Below are 18,014 nucleotides of genomic sequence, written 5' to 3' on the forward strand. Positions count from 1 at the left end.
TATCTTAAATCATTAATACGTCTAGATACTGACAGCTGTGAAAACTTTGAAAAAAATTGAGGTTAACTAACCTCTACTTCAATGTACGCACACTAACACATACAAATCGCGAGTGTAAGTCGTAAGACATAGCTTATCACGCACACTAAAGTAATAAACTTGGCATGTTTTTATCGGTTCTCTAGTTGCAAGAGGCTCTATCTAGACATATAAATTTTCTATTTTTATATATATTTGTTTCCGACTGTCTATATTTTCTTAGTAAAAATTTACCTTAAAAAGTATATTAGTAGAAAAAAGTACATTCTTGACCCCCATCGATTGAGCATAATGTAGCTTATATTCAAGTATTATTCCCTACGATCAGCAAACAACTTGAGGATCGTGTTAGAGGTGCCGCGAACTTCAACGGTAACTTCAACTGACAAACCTACAGGCTACATGCTACACCTGGTTGCTAGTGACCTACGCTCCCTATCAATATCTCTATCACAATCTTCACAGACCCAATATCCCAAATATTTAAATTTAGTCATCCTTCACAGAGAGTTCTCAGCGAGACTTGAGGTGTGTCGGTGTATATCTTTGGTACCCACCTTGAAGAGAAGTAGATCACTTTTCTTGGCATTACATTTGAGCCCATATGTCTCTCCATATGACTCGCACATAGATAAATGCCCATTGCGCCCATCGATGGACTCACCAGCACCATATCGCCAGCAAAGCTAATTCACAAACTCCATCTATATGACAAACACTCTCTTCAGTGCACTCAGCAAACCCACAATATTTGCCTGATTATACAAAGAAAAACAATATTGATACATTTTTTTTCAATTTTTCCATTATGTCCTTTTAGTTAGTTTTGAGTGATATGAATTAACTTAAATTGAAGTGTTATTGATTGTTAAGTAAATTTCATTAATACCGTAATATCAGCTACTTTACATAATTAATGTACCTACCTACATATATATTAAATGTTATTTTTCGTAATTAAACTGTTGTATCTTATTGTTCTGGTTTTATTAATTGTAGTTATAACTTATAACTGGTTATTTTCCTGGGACAAATGACATTCGAAGCTCTCCGCCATCCCAGTTGATACTGTATTGATCTGGAGTGGGCTACTTAAGAAGACCTCTTCCCTTATTATAATCAACTCTTCATAAACATATGCTGGAGCATTTTGCTCAGGAGTAGCAGTTCAAAGGCGAATAATTCAAGATTGCTTATGATGTGGAAGATTGATTTAGGTATATCAATGATTTAATAACAATAAAATAACATATTTTCCATTTTAAAAGATTTTTATTAAAAAGTCACACAAGTTTACGTCTCAGAAATTTGATGATAGAGAATCTACGAATAAAAAAGGTCAAAGATCCTTCGTAGATGCGATGTTGACATCCCTATACACGACTCGCACTAAATCGGCGTGAATCAACGCTAGTAGGGACCATGTTCCACTTAAGGCTGGAACGTATTACCGCGGCGCTGCACAAAGCGTCGGAATATTATTTCAATAAGTTTGTATGGTGCATGTCGCACTAGAGCGGCGCCGCACAGTGCGTCGCAACATAGTTGCCTGCGAGAGAATATTTAACGCGACGCGCAGCGATGCTCGCAGGAAGGGCGACAAAAAAAAATGAGGCGAAGAGAGGCAGATGCCGCCCACCAACTTCCTGGACTAAAACCATTGACAGACGTGACGATGCTAGGCTTATCGCCAGCAATGACCCAAGATCGCAAACAGTGGCGATAGTATCAGAAGGGCAGACCCCAAATAAGGAATGCGCCAGGAGAATATACGTATTCTAAAGTGTGAAATCGTGCAGTTATTAAGAAGGCGAGGAACCAAAAATAGTGATATTCACCTTCTTGATAGAGAGAGTGACCTTGGTATTTCAGCAATCCATTTCTTCTTATTATTTTTTTCTCTTTCATAATTAGTTTTCCTTCTGCACATAATTAAGATATAATGACCAAATCCTCGTCACTATCGCTCATCTTGTAATGTTGCTCGCACGCAAACTGGTATAGAAATGACCGTCAAGCGACGTGAAGCGACGCTCTAATGCGGTCCGACCTTTACTAGGGACCGCTGGAAGTACTCTGGCCGTAACAAACCGGAAAGCTTTTAAAATAAAACAAGTACAAATATTTTAATTCACTATTTATTATATACATTAATAATTAACTAAAATCATTCAAATATTTTATACAAATTAATTAAAGAGCAAAACCCCATAACATCTGTAGAAAAATCCATCACCCAAATACATTGTATGTATCTGATCCAACTACAAATGATTGTTCCCAATAAATCAAATGTCAATTTATCGTTAATAATAGACAGCAAATTAAAAATAATTCACGGTCCTCCTCGTGAATTCATAAGTTGACTTAAAAAGCGTTTTATAACTTTTCCGATATAAATAAGCAGTAATATAAATATATTATCAAACAATAAGTGAAGGTAATTTTTTTTAAATAAAATAATATATTGATATAAAAAATATGTAATTTTTCTATCAAGCTGTCGGACCATGTACTTGATTGTAGGCTGTTATAGTCCAAAACCTCATAATATGGTGTCCGAATGTCTTTGGCAATACATGAATCTATCTGTAAAGGGATATAACACAGCCTAGCTTATGTTGTACCTAATAATTACTACTTATTGATTTTAATGCATGTTTAGTATTTTCAACTGTGAAGTTGTAATAATAACTTACAATACTTATTAGAGACCACAAATAAGTAGTTACTAGATTTTTCCAAACTAATATTGTTTATTATTTGTTCTACCCCCTTTAGACTTATAATTAATGGTTGCACTTTAAATGCCCTCAATTGGCACTAATGGTAACATTACAAGAAAACCACGAATCAATCACTCATCACAAAATGCCCAAACAACCATTTATTAATATTTTTTTTTACTTTTGAATGTACTTTATTAAACAATCTATGTATTATACTTGATTCTAAAAACAATGATAAATATCAACACAAAAATAAAATATTGGTAGAAGCAACGAAAAATAAAAATATCTATAAAGTAACACAGAACCATGTTCTTCTAAAAATAAAATTATGTCCTAGCACTATAGTAATTTACCGGCATCCTCAGTATAGCTTACAACTCCTAAGATAAGATAAATACAGTGCTCCCAAATTAATAATGCGCATACAGATCTTCGCTAATGGGCGTATTCCCGGAAACACCCGAATCATTCAATCGTAAGAGCCCTAAACAATGCACTTGCATTTTGCACCTTGTGCAAAACAAATAGGAGTCAAATCATGTGTTGTGTGTCGGCTGTGGTAGCCGGTCAGTCGGTCGTCTTTAAGTATTGGTGCCGACTGCACGTATTCAGTCTGTGGAATTACATAGAGCTCCTATTACACATCCCTCTTGTTATTATTATTGTAATATAATTCTACTAAATTATGCAAAAGTAATGCATTTTACAACTCTATATAGATATCGTCTCCCGACGTTCGGGAAATACGACCGTTGCCGAAGAGTGGCGAAGATCTGTATGCGCATTATTAATTTGGGAGCACTGTATATTGTTACAAATAATGAAGAGTTCGTTAAACATAAGTACACAATATTTATAAAGTTGAGCTTTGCTATAGACTAGAATAATAAAATATATTTTATATCAAATTATATTTTCACGACCGCTATTTATACAAAATTGAGAACCAATTTTGTTCTCAAAAAAATGTATCTTGAAACGATTTCATATATTTTTATATTCAATTTAATATTTGCATATGTTACAATTTACAAAATTATAAGTAGATTACACAATTAATTCATAAAGTTAATAAAATGACCAAAATACAAATTTGACTACACCCAAGTGGCAAGAAAATTATTCACATAATACTTTGGTACAAGTATACAATTAGTAATGTACATATCCACTGGTATATGGGTATAAAGGTATTGAGGGCAACGGATTGATTCATGTACCTGCTTTATATTATTTTATTATGACAATATAATCAGTTTAATGTGACTAAGATATGGGTCACAGGTCGAAACAATTACTTTAACACTCTTAATGTAACATTGAGAGGGAAATATTGTTAAAAATATGAGTTTAATGTAGCTTAGATGTGGGGCAAGAGTAGAAACTGTCAATTGAGTGTCACTTATACCTAGCTGTACTATTTCAATAACATAAGCCCGCCTGTAGAATGTTACATCGAACATGAACAGTTTAAGTGGGATGTACGATTATATAATTCAGCCAAAACAATATGGGCTAATCTTCAAATTACAACAACAGTGAACAAAACAAAATAAATTCAATATATTATACTGGGAAGTAATGCCACTGAGACAAGATAAAGAATGTTAACTAAATTTCAGGGCTTCATAACATTTTTATTAGAATAAATTATATACAATTTTTGAAATCCCTAATTTGTCGTCTGTATTAGACTAATATGATTTGTCGAAAGAGTCCGAATCAGCAGTATTTATGACAGTTTACTTAGTATAAAGTAACTCAGTAACAGTCTGTTTGGTTTACATTCTTTACCTCGTGTCATTGACGTTAGTATATATATATATATATATATATATATATATATATACTTTGTTTGAGAATGTTTTCCTAGTTTGATTATCTATTATAAGCTTTTACACAATCTTCTTACGATTAAATAACAAATATCTATACTTGAATAAATAACAATTAATTTATTAGGTTACTCTACATTTAACTATACATTGATATCAGTATTGTAGTAATAATAACATTTTATGTTAAACAATCGTATGCCATGAGTAAGTTGTTAATTTAATTTTTAATTCTAGTTCATTAAAATTTAAAATGAATATAATTTTGCTATTACCTGACTAATTTGGTCGTTAATAATTATTTATTTTAGATTCAAACTATCTACAGTTACCAGACTGAATTAGATTGAATGATTATTTTAAAAAGGCATTAAGTATATACTGTTTAGGTAATTTATGGAAATAAAGCAAAAGCAGAGACAAAAGAGAAAGGAATCCAAAATGGCGTCGCGGCTGTAATGTGTGCAACAAAATCAGTATTAAATTAATGAGACATTTGGTCAAATGAATAGCAGAATTGCAGGCGAAATCTTTTGGTTTTTTTGCTAACTCTACAACAGTTTTAAATTGTATTCACTATTGACTAGAATTGTTACCATTTTTTTATTCCATGTTATTTAGAACACATACTGAAATATACCATTTTGAAATGTATTCACAATTACATGCTAACACCAGAGCCCATAATGTTTTAATAGTTTTGTTAAATTGATTGTCTCTATTAGTACAATGATTAAGAAGTGTTTTAGTTACTTGATCATTGAAATTTAAGTTATTATTTGTTTAAAAAATTTGGTTTTCCCAAACCTTATCCAGTATTGAATCTAAAACATATTATGATTATAGATAGACATATACTGTTTACAAAAATTAACTGAATTACAAAAACAATAATTTAAACATGGCTAGACCTGTGTTTTGTTACACTGTTACCTAACTATGACAACAATATTTAAAATTACACCATATAATCAGGGTACATCTTCATTTTGCCCTTTCTATTTTATAAGTTCATACGTATGTTTAGTATGTAAGGGAATCTTTCAACATGATTATGACCCCCTCGAACTTTTCCATACTTATTAAGGGGCCGATGACAATTCAATATGACAAAAAAAAAATGAAAAACAAAAAAAAATAATAGCTTAAAAAACTAAAAAAATACGCTTTCATAGAAATCAGAATCAAAATTCAGGATATTATCAAAATAACCCTTCTACTCATATCTGTTCATAAAATATTTATAACTATTGATACCATGCACCCCACACTTTTTTTTACAATAATATCAGTTTTTTTAGACTATTTTTAATTCAAATTTATTAAGATTTATTTTCTATTTTTTTGTGGGATTTTCTATAAAAGCGTATTTTTTTAGATTTTTTAAACTATTATTATAATTTTGTTAGCACTTAGTTCTTGTGCCATAACCAAAGAGTTACAAAATTGTCAACCTTTCAAGCTATTACTATTACTCCCTATTTAGAAGTGAACTTGAAAAATACCCTTTGATTAGGTAATAAGTATCTCAATAATCAATAAGTGGAAAACAGTAGTAAGTATCCTGCTATACATTTGATACATGCTTTTGGACTCTGTTGCACAATAATATATCTATATAGGAAGCAACCATCACCCATTTATTAGGTGAAAGGTGTTTTATATAAAAAAAAAAATAACAAGTATATCGAAAGTGGTAACTCTGAAAAGATTATGCCAAGGCTTTAATTAGTTAAAAATGCATGCGGAATTCAAAACAGATTTAAGCTTCCCAATCTGACTACTGCCTACTACCTGCTAATCTAATAGTTAAACTAACATATGCATGTTCATTAGTTAGCAACAAGATCTTTTTTGTATATAAAATCTCATTGTTACATAATATAAATGGAAAATTTAAATGTTCAAATAAGAAACAATCGAAGAGACAGATGATCACTTGAAGTGAGAAAAGTTTCGCCTAATATTTAATATAATAGAAAATTATTTAAAATAAAGTAATATGTAACAACAATTAAATAAAATATAGAAGGAAAAAGTAGAGAAAAAATTATATGTTATGATGTCACTATAATCCCACAATAATAGATTAGAAATAGATTGAAAAGTTATAATAGAAGGGTTCACACATTATAGAATGTAATTTGTTAAGAATAAAATAATTATTATAACATTTTTAATTACTTAGTATCAATAATTAGTCTTGACAGAATTTTCTGGAGGCTCTAGACACAGACACTTGTGAAATATTTTTGAACATAGTAAATCAGTACACATAATTAAACAAAGTCCACCGCCGTGTCTGTCTGTTCGCGTAAAACTCAAACATTACAGCACCGATAGTCATACTGTTTTCACCTATAGATAGCGTGCTTCTTGAGGAAAGTTTTTGTATATATATGAACGGTATTTGTTTGTTGGTGTTGTCGGAAAAAGTAAACCATCGGGGAGCTTTCAACAAAAACACTGTCTAAGCCCTTTGAGATATAATAAAATACTGTATGATGGAATTGTGTATCATAAATAGGTCTCCAGAAAAGTCCGCGATGACATATGGATGACATAGTAAATACATTTTTTTTTTTTTTTTGACAGAACAGCGTCTTGTGGATCAGCTAGTTTGATATAAAACACTTTTAATTTGTTAAACGGATGGGTGAAGGTTGATTCCTTTTTGGATAATCTGCTTTTATAACTGAGTTAATAAAATCACTGTATTGTGTCAACTTTATAAATCAATTATGAATCTAATAAGAGGTTATAATATCATTTGATTATTACTTGATGTTAATGACTGTCTAATGTATACACTGGTTAACTCTATTGTGATTTCAGTATCGTACCCGCGTTAATTAAAAAAAAAACCGCATGCAAATATTTTACATCGACGTCTCATAAGTGTGAGAGAGCGCGTGATATCGGCAATACCACTCTCCGTTCTTATGATTGCGAGCCACAACCTTTAGCAATAAATGTAATACAATCTTTGGCAATATGCTAGTAAAAAAATAATTCTTATGTCATAGATGAATATAAACCGAAGCATATTATGATTATAGTCTTTTTATATTGAATATGAGTTAACACTTACAAAAAAAAACTTAAAAAGGTTTCTAATAAGCGCGGACATTATTAATAAGACAAAGAACTAAAAACTACTTCTATTTTGTTTCTTGGAAACATATTCCTTACTAGTAGCTAGCACGATACAAAAAAAATCATGGATCACAGTAACTGCATACAAAAGCTAATTAAAATTAAACATAACTTACAATGAAACTATTTTCACACATATCACTCGTTCACAATCATACAATTTCGCTAAACAATAGATAACCTGTCGAAAGTTTGACTGATTACAATATCACGAGTAACACTGGATTTCACTGAGTCTCACAGCATTACAAGCGTCGTTAGCTGAGTTTGGTATCGTTAGGTACGGTGGCGCCACCGTCGCCGTCAGCCATGTCCGTCAATATGACGCCCGAGAGGGCTTCTAGTGATTGTCGAACCTGAAATACAATAAATAACGTTTAAATCTTAGATTATTCATGTAGAAGGGGTTGGTAATTTAAACGAACTTTAAATTGAAATATCTGTATTTTACACTTTTCACTAATAACTATTACCTTAGATAACAATTCACAATGTGTAGTATTCTCTCGAACTGAGCGCTCTAGCTTATACCGTACGACCGTCACAGTGATTATGCTACCAACTGCTAGTTGGTACTACTCTAGTGCCAACTAACTTACACGAATCAAGTTAACCAAAGATCAATATGCTATTATAGTTATTTCTAAAATTATAGTTATCTAATAAATAAAATTCTCGTGTCATGGTGTTAAACATTGAACTCCTCCGAAACGGCTTGACCGATTCTCATGAAATTTTGAGTGCATATTGGGTAGGTCTGGGAATCGGACAATATCGATTTCATCCCCGTAAATGTTAAAGGTGGTCCACACGAAAAAATTTTTGACACTTTTTAAAATTTGTTTGATTATGAGTCAGCATTAAAAAATACATACAACTTCAAATTTTCACCTATCTACGATCAACAGTTACTTTTGTATCGCGATTTTAATATCGGCAATACAACGTTTGCTGGGTCAGCTAGTAATTATATAAAACAGTACTAACAAAGTAAGTCGTTAAATAAATGTTATAATTAATTGGGATATCTTATCTAATCAATCATATATCTTGAGCTTAAAATGTCAAATGACAGTTCATGACGTTCGTAGCGCTTGTAAACCACGGGACCAACAATTAACATTAAGTTACCTGACAATATTAAGCGCGAAAATATATTCTACTTTAAAAACTCACTCAAATCTTATATAATAAAAAAAACATACTACTCATGAAAAGATTTTCTTGACGATAAAATAGTAAATAATAAAAATTAACTTCGACTGAACTCAATATCATTGTGTAGCTAATGACATTATATTATAAATTAAAATGAATAATCCTATGAAATAATAACTATTCTATGATTGATGTTAATTTAAGTTTGCTTGGGATGTATATCTTTTTTTAGTATAGTACAGTATATTATAATTGTTACAGAAATTAAAACGTGAACAGACTATGTATTCCACTATAAGTTTGCATGCCTTATAGGTTAGGATAAGAGCACGTGTTAATTATAAGCCAACAACATCTTATTATCACCTTATCTTGCAAATAAAGATGATTTGATTTGAAACACGTCAAGCTGACATTCATAATCGAATATTATCATAGCGGCAGGCGCAACAGTTACCATCAGCTGATATAATTATATTTAGGTATGGATTACCTTGGCTAGCAGCATCAGGTTGGTAGACAGGAAGGCATGAAGCTCAGCGGCGGCTCGACCGTGAAGTCGCGCACGCCACCGAACCACGTCCTCTCCCGACAACGAAGATAGCGATGGTACATCCTGCCGATACCACTCTCATATAAACTCATGTCTTAGGGTGCTTAGAGTGCGTGATAATGACAAGGAAAAGATAGAAAAAGATCCGAGTTAGAACTAAAAATTATCAGTGGAAATATCTGATCTGATCGCCACGTATTTTAGCACACATGCTGGGTTCCCCATAAGGGACTACGCGCACTTATTCAGCTCCATTCGCGTTTCGCTGAACAATTTTGGTCACACTTATACAGCTCTGCTTCTATCAGCCGCGTAAGGAACTTTAAATCACGTCTGCACTCTTTAATCTTTGCGTGCATAATGTTTACGTCAAATCAATGCAGGAACAATACCGGTCGCAACAAGGAGTCGCGAACCATCCCTGTAAAGAGCTGTTCCGCCGCATTCGACGGCGAACAGCGCCGAATGATCTCTATAGCATTCGCATAATAAAAACACATATATCCTCATTTTATGCTGGTTTGTCGCGAAAGCAGAATGGACGCGAAAAACTGAATCGAAGCGTACACCATACAAAATTGTTGTTTTCTATGGACAAAAGCTGAAAGGAGCTGAATAAGTGCGCGTAGTCCCTAATAGATTACTCAGTGCAACAACGTGTATTTTGTGTAGAAACTTACATAGGAAACAATTCGATAGAAGATGTTGTGCGTGCATTCCGGCGTCAGTTTAATAACAACAATAGGGGTCATGCGCGTAGGAGAAGTCCTAAAAAGTCTGCCAGACTTAAAAGACTGGCAATTATGAAAAGGCATTTATTCTCTCAAAATTGATTCCTTTAGAATTCTCTTTGATGTCATTTCTAATGTTCTAGATACTACTACCGTTTCGGAAACGAATGGCGCTCTGAGAGAGAAGAAGGCGCAAATCGACAAATCCCTATCTTAGGAATATCGAAGGGAAGCTTAGATCGAATTCCTCAAAGGGATTTAAAATTTCATCCCTATAAATACCAAATGGCACAGCACCTTAGCAAGCAAGGTTAGCATTTTGTCAAGAATTTTCGTATTTACATCAAGGAGTAATTCACAGTCGCCTATAATAAAATCCTAATAAGCGAAGGGAAGCTTAGATCGAATTCCTCAAAGGGATTTAAAATTTCATCCCTATAAATACCAAATGGCACAGCACCTTAGCAAGCAAGGTTAGCATTTTGTCAAGAATTTTCGTATTTACATCAAGGAGTAATTCACAGTCGCCTATAATAAAATCCTAATAACCGAAGAAGCAAATTTTATTTGTGACAATCACCTACTTGATTAAAAATTTACTAAAATCCCATAGAGTACAGAAAATAATCCCACAGAGAACAACACCTATTATCTCGTAGGGAATTTATTTATAATATAAAATGGGTAGTCTATTATGGGAAACCCAGTATAGTGGGGTGTACAATATAGATTTAGATACTTCAAGTCATCAAGGCGCGGGGCGCTGTGTTCGTGTGCTTGTAAATATGCAGCTTTAATCTGTGGGACAGTGACGCGGCAGTCGTCGACCGAGCAATATAATAAAAAGTCACATAGATCATCAGTCAACAGAGGTGGGCAGGCGCGAGAACTGAATGCTCATTGGTCGAGAAATAATCACAGCATATCTTATATTACCACCGCAGCGGAAACAAGTAGCGCACTTGGACAAAAAAAAGCGCAAGACAGTCCTGGCGTGTAGTATTATTTATAGAATGGGAGTACAAAAGAGCGTATGGGTTAAGCGTCACCTGATGTTAAGTGATCACCGCAGCCCGCATTCTCTCGCAACGCACACAGGAGCGTTGCCTTGTAGAATGTGCAGTACTCACGTGGATATCGTTGAGGCAGCTCAGCTGGTACGTGAGGTAGAGCGCCGAGGTGGCCAGCATCAGGACCAGACATGCGATCAGCCAGTGCCAGCGAGGGGTCTCGTGCCGCCTCTGAGCCACGCTGCCAGTTAACAACGCGGGCTGGATCACTGTCGCGTTTGCTGAAATTTTTTTTAAACCTTACATCATTTTTATACGTCTAATAAGGCTCTTGGCTTTTTTTGATGAAAATAAGGCCAGAGACAAGCAGGACGTTCAGCTGATGGTAATTGGTACGCAATGCAGTGCCGCTCAGGATTCTTGAAAACCCCAAAAATTCTGAGCGGCACTAAAATTGCGCTCGTCACCTTGAGACATAAGATGTTAAGTCTCATTTGCCCAATAATTCCACTAGCTACGGCGCCCTACAGAACGAAACACAGTAATGTTTACACAATACTGCTTCACGGCAGAAGTAGGCGTTGTTGTGGTATCTGTTCACAGACTGAGCCACAGCCCACTGGTTGCTGTTAGACAACCGATGGAAACAGGTTTATTAGTTTAGTGTGCGTTACAAGCTACGCCTAAACTCGCGATTTGTTATGACAAAATAGAGGTTTACTCTAAACTCAATTATAAATTATCTAAATATTACACATTCCTTGTATTACTTTCATATTATTAAATATAAAAGTCAACCAACTTAATCATCCACGAACTCTTTGAATTCGAGCGCTCGAAACTCAAAACCGATCAAGTGCGAGTGATATGAACAGTTCCGTACGAGTCCAGTATTCAGAGTCCAGTACGAGACATTACACTGCGCTTTTTTCAAACATTATTATTAAAAAATTACATGGCCGACCTTTTAGAATTTGCCATCTTGGATCTGTTATATTATGTTGTTCTAATGGTTATATTTTTTTTTATATAGGAGGGGGCAAACGGACAAGGAGCTCACGGGATGGGGAGAGGTGAGGCATCCGCCCATGGACATCCGCAACAACAGATGTCAAGAGATGCGTTGCCGGTCCTTAAGGTGGGAGTATGCTCCTTTCTTGAAGGTCCCTGAGTCGTATCGGTTTAGGAAAACCGCAGCCGGTAATTGATTTCACAAAGTGGCTGTGCGAGGCAAGAAATTTCTTGCAAAACGCGGGGTTGTGGAATGCTGACAACAACATTCAACGCTGGTCAGGAAGCTATGCCACTATGGTATAAGAGGATCTGCACTCGATCTTCTGATCTCATATTTAAATAATAGGATTCAGAGGGTCGAGGTGAATGGCAGGATCTCCTGGGACTCCTCTCGGTATGGGGGTACCACAAGGGTCTATTCTTGGACCCTTCCTCTTCCTAATTTATATAAAGGATCTACCTAACCTTTTAGAAAAAAAACACAAGTTGATATAGTTTGCGGATGACACTTCACTTATATTCAAAGTGAAACGAAGCCAAGTTTTATATGACGAAGTAAACTAGGCATAGCCTATAGTTAATATGGGTACAAGACAACGATATATTTAATACAATATACTTAATTAAACATACATAAAAACATCCATGACTCGGAAACAAACATCCATATTCATCATATAAATGTTTGCACCTACCGGGATTCGAACCCGGGACCTCTAGCTTAGTAGTCAGGGTCACTAACCATTCGGCTGTATGGGTCGTTAGATTAATTATTTATGTATTGTCTCTAATACATTGGTCGTAACCACTCATATCACCAATAAATAGACGAACAAGTCACAATAATATATCTTATCTATACTATCGTAAAGGCGGTAACCACACTATCAATCATTTTAGCAATCAAGTATTTATAAATGTTCATTGCCTTGATGATTCACCGTCTGACTAATAATAATACAATGATCGAGCAGGCTCTTATTCAAAACAGGTTTTTAACCGACTTAAAAAGAAAGAGGTTCTGAATTCGTCAGTATGTTTTTTTATGTTTGTTACCTCAAAACTTTCGAGTGGGTGAAACTTTTTCTTTTTTTATTTGAAAGCTGGTGCTTCCCGTGTGGTCCCATTGTAATTTGGTCCAGATCTGACAATGGCATCCATGAGAAAACCATAAAGTCTTAAATTTGCTATACGTATGTGGATGATAAATTTACGAATTACTCAATATAGCGCCAACCGATTTCGATGATTCTTATTGGATTTTTATTGGAATGGATATTCTTTAAAGATAGTCTGGTGAGAGTTTGGTTAGGTTCTGATTACGGAATCCATGACAAACTAACGGTAGTCTTCAATTCTTAGGAGCAAATTAACGATACTCCGCTGAATCTTTTTATGCTGTCGTAGTCGAATATGATGATCAATGGGACTCCTTAACGACTTACAGTAAGGGTGCGATCTGTGACAGAATTTCTAACTGTCTGTAATCAAATTGCAAAGCGCTTACGTTCATTGTTGCATTGATAGATTTAGTATATTTACATATATTTAGACAAACTGTAAGTTAGTGTACTACAAATTCACTAAAAATCAAAAAATTCAAACAAATTAACAAAAAAAAACAACCGCCTTCAAAAACACTATTCCAAAACAATAGATATAATATGCACTAAAAAGTATAAAAATAATTGCGTATTTTTATACAATCTAATTCTAGTTACGATTGTAATTTTTGGTGTCGGAATAGGTGAGATGTGCTTGAGTCGTGAGGAGGCGAGAGCGGGTCGCTGCGGAAGGACACCGATCCCAAAATAAACATAATCGTAAATAGAATTAGATTAATTAATTAGATTGTGTAAAAATACCTAATTATTTTTATACTTTTTAGTGCATAATATATCTATTGTTTTGGAATAGTGGATTTGAAGTCGGTTGTTTTTTGTTAAAAAAAATTTAAATCACTGAAAATTAAATTATGAACGCCAAAATCAAACTACCATTTAAATTATGTGCCTTATACCATTACCATGCACCTTAGACGAGCAGGACGTTCAGCTAATAGTAATTGATACATCCTGCCCATTACAATGCAGTGCCGCTCAGGATTCTTGAAAAACACAAAAATTCTGAGTGCCACTACTCTTGCGCTTGTCACCTTGTGACAAGATGTTAAGTTCATTTGCCCAGTAATTTCACTAGCTACGGCGCCCTTCAGACCGAAACACAATAATACTTACACGTTACTGCTTCACGGCACAAACAGGCGCCGTTGTGGTACCCATAATCCAGCCGGCATCCTGTGCAAAGGAGCCTCCCACTGGCCCATGTCTGTAAGTAATCAATAATGCAGAACTTACATGTTGATATGATTGCTTCTGGCTCGACTCGTACAGGTTTGACAGAATCCACGTGGTCGGCTCCTCCGGAACTGCTGTCGTCTTCTGGAGAGTACTCTGATACTTCCACCTCCGACACGGGAATATCCTGTAACATTTTATCCAAAATATATCAATGATTTTTGGAGCACTAACTACTTACTAATAAAAAAAATTTGCTGCCAAGTGTAACCTTGAATTATCTCTTATTATTAGTTATAGTTATCTCTTTTGCTCTTTAGCTTTGGTAAAGTAGAGATTGGTAATGTCTGCCGTGAAGCAGTAATGTGTAAACATTACTGTATTTGAGTGGGAAGGGCGGTGTAGCTAGTGGAATTACTGGGCAAATATCTTTTGTCTCAAGGTGACGAGCGCGGAGGTTACAATTGTTACAATTGTAGTGCCGCTCAGAGTTTTTGGATTTTTCAAAAATCCTGAGCGGCACTGCATTGGAATAGGCAGTACGTATCAATTACCATCAGCTATATATATATTGTCTCCATTGTATATATATAGGATTGACTACACAAACATATAGATCCAGTGTGGATGAACGTAGTGGAAAAGGTCAACTTAGGCGTACTTTCCCATCAGGAGGATGCACGGAAAAGGGGCCAGGTCAAGTGAAGGTGCCTACTCAGATTAGGAAAGCCAGAGGAGAGATACAAATCAAGAAGTTTAAAAATAAATCACGCCATTAGATTAGGAAAGCTAAGAGAAACAAAAAGCAAGGAGAAATTTTATTATAAATCGCGCCAATACATTCAATTCATTTCACATCCATATCAAGTTTATTGTTGAAAAAAAAAGTCAATCTTTAAAGCAAAGAATTCAATCAATACTAAACGATGGAAAGATTTAAGTCACACACCAAAAGTAATAATTATGTAAATACCATAACAGAATTTGCTATGGCAAAGGCAAAATATTTGTAATCTTGTTGTTAGAAGAAATGTAAGTTGTAACAGAAATAAACAGACTAGAGATAATATAAATAATAATTGAATGGTAATTATAGTTAATACTGAAAGCAATCCTTGATTTCATTCATTAAACTGTAAAAATATTTTATTATAAGTCGTTTATTGAAATAGAGAAACAATAGATTGCTGAGCTGACACAAGTTGAAAAATTAAACAAACGAATGGGAATAGAATGAAACGTGACCGTTTGTGACGTCATATATTATATATCATAGATTCGTTACGGTATCACAAATACATTCATGCTGAGATAACAATAGAATGAACCGTTCCCTCTTAAGAATTTACAATCAGACTGAGCAATTGAAATACTTTTTAATTTCTCATACTCGGAAAGTAATGTTGTCTTGATCTGATTATTGGGTGGAAAATGCTGCTTCCCTCCATGGAGAGGGAAAAACTCATACAAATTACTTCCCACCTAAGGGCCGGAATGAAATTCGAAAATAGAACTGCTTTCAGCTGTGAAGAGTTTTATGTAAAAAAAAAGTAATTAAAAAAAGCTGCGGCCATGTGAATTTCTAAACAGCCAGTGTGAACTTCTTTGAGCGGAATAAGCCGCAACAATTACGCGGTGAGTTCAATATTTAAAATTTAAAAAGAAATTGTCGTAATTTGACAATTAATTTTAAAACGGTACTACTAATATTATGATATATTATCAATAAATCGTTTAGATAAACAACTTGTTTTATTTTCGTCATATTCGAAATGAAAAGTAAAGTGTGAACACGGGTAAAAGAATCAATTCCTACTCGGACTATAGTCTAAATTACCTCGGGAATTGATTCTTTCGACCCTAGGTTAACAATCTACTATTCCATTGAAAATAATACTATCATGGATATGGTAACACAATGGAGTTATTAGCCACTTTATTGTATAATCGTAACTAATATCTATCATATCCTAAGAACAACTAGCAAACAAGCAAAAAAACATATCCTAAATAATATTAAAAGTAATGCGAGTTCGTTTTTGCATTTTTCCTTTCCCAAAATTTTCCTATAAACCATAAGAAATGCGATTTTTTTTCTGATATTGCAAGGTAGTATGGAGCGCGGCAATTAAATACCATCGTAATACTTGTGGAGGCGCCAGTGGGAGGCTCCTTTGCACAAAATGCCGGCTAGATTATGGGTACGACAACGGCGCCTATTTCTGCCGTGAAGCAGTAATGTGTAAGCGTTACTGTGTTTCTTTGTAGCAAGTGAAATTACTGGGCAAATGAGACTTAACATTTTATGGCTAAAGGTGACCAGCGCAATTGTAGTGCCGCTAAGAATTTTTGGGATTTTCAAGAATCTTGAGCGGCACTGCATAGAAATGGGCGAGGCGTATCAATTACTATCATCGTGCTCACCTCGTCCCTTATTTTCATAAAAAAGGCTCATAAGTAGCCCTTACCTTACTTAATTATGGCTATAAATAAAAAACAATATTAACGGTGTGAGCTGGATCATTTGCCCTCGTATTTCATAAAAATTATACCTATTACGAATGTATTTATTGATGGATCAACTTTTCTGAGATCTAACCTGGGTATTATCAATTACCTACCATTAAGGCGAAGAGTAAGCGGAAAACACGCAAACATGGTGTTTTTAGACAAGTTTTGTGGTGAAAGTATAGAATTTCGAGCTATGAACACTACTTAATCCTGTTACACATATCCTTAAGTCTTATTTGTAATGCTTACTGTTGGTTATAGTTAACATTGCCGAGCCTTTTTGAACTACCACTTTTCTTTGAAGTTAAACAAGTTTTTTGGCATGGCGTGACGCATTTTTTTGGTACTTCTCTCAGAAAAGTTATTCTTATAGCTTGTACTTTTTTGTGTTGGTTCATTTATTCAGATTAGTAGTGACTAACGATGATTGTAAGCATATAAACTGTTTTCCAAGCAAGAATTTTGAAAATATTGGCTTTGTTACATAGATGGCGGGCCGGCAGCCGTGAACTAATATCGCTCAAGGTCGCTGGCATTTAGTGTCGCCTTAAGTGACAGAAATCAAAATATTTAAAAAAAATACTAAAACTTTACCATTGAAAACATTATACGTTAGTAATTATATTTTGTGGTAAGGCAAGAACAGGTGTAAATATATTAAATCATTGGTATATCGTGACTGATTCAAGTTAGCCACAAATAGGCAATACTTAATACAAAGTGCGGATAATGCAGGTATTACACTCTAGCCGTTTCACTAAACCGCAACCTTATAACCATTAAATCAGTTAAGTCATACCGTCAATTTGATTGACTATCATGATTTATTATAGATATTATGACTGTTCATTGTCAGTACATTTATGTCAATTTAATATAATAATAAAAACGTCACCTTATTGCTCTTAATAGTGATTTTCATTATTATAACACTAGAAATAAGGGATTGCTTCTAACTTATTCTAGTAGGCTTCATAA

At 34.3% G+C, this 18,014-nt stretch overlaps 1 protein-coding gene across 5 annotated transcripts in view; it reads right to left on the reverse strand.

Moving 5' to 3' along the window:
- Nucleotides 1-4,604: 4,604 nt before the first annotated feature.
- Nucleotides 4,605-18,014, reverse strand: part of LOC126980151 (GRAM domain-containing protein 2A-like) — a 109,568-nt gene continuing 96,158 nt past the window's right edge. For all 5 annotated transcript variants that reach the window (XM_050829735.1, XM_050829737.1, XM_050829736.1 and 2 more), the window contains 4 exons: nt 14,586-14,712; nt 11,335-11,495; nt 9,414-9,536; nt 4,605-8,118 (listed from right to left, as the gene is read on the reverse strand). In XM_050829735.1, the coding sequence (XP_050685692.1) occupies nt 8,020-8,118; nt 9,414-9,536; nt 11,335-11,495; nt 14,586-14,712 (510 nt within the window). In that variant the 3' untranslated portion in view covers nt 4,605-8,019. The remainder of the gene's footprint in view (nt 8,119-9,413; nt 9,537-11,334; nt 11,496-14,585; nt 14,713-18,014) is intronic.

This window comes from Leptidea sinapis, chromosome 5 (genome assembly GCF_905404315.1).
Source record: "Leptidea sinapis chromosome 5, ilLepSina1.1, whole genome shotgun sequence".
NCBI lineage: Eukaryota > Metazoa > Arthropoda > Insecta > Lepidoptera > Pieridae > Leptidea > Leptidea sinapis.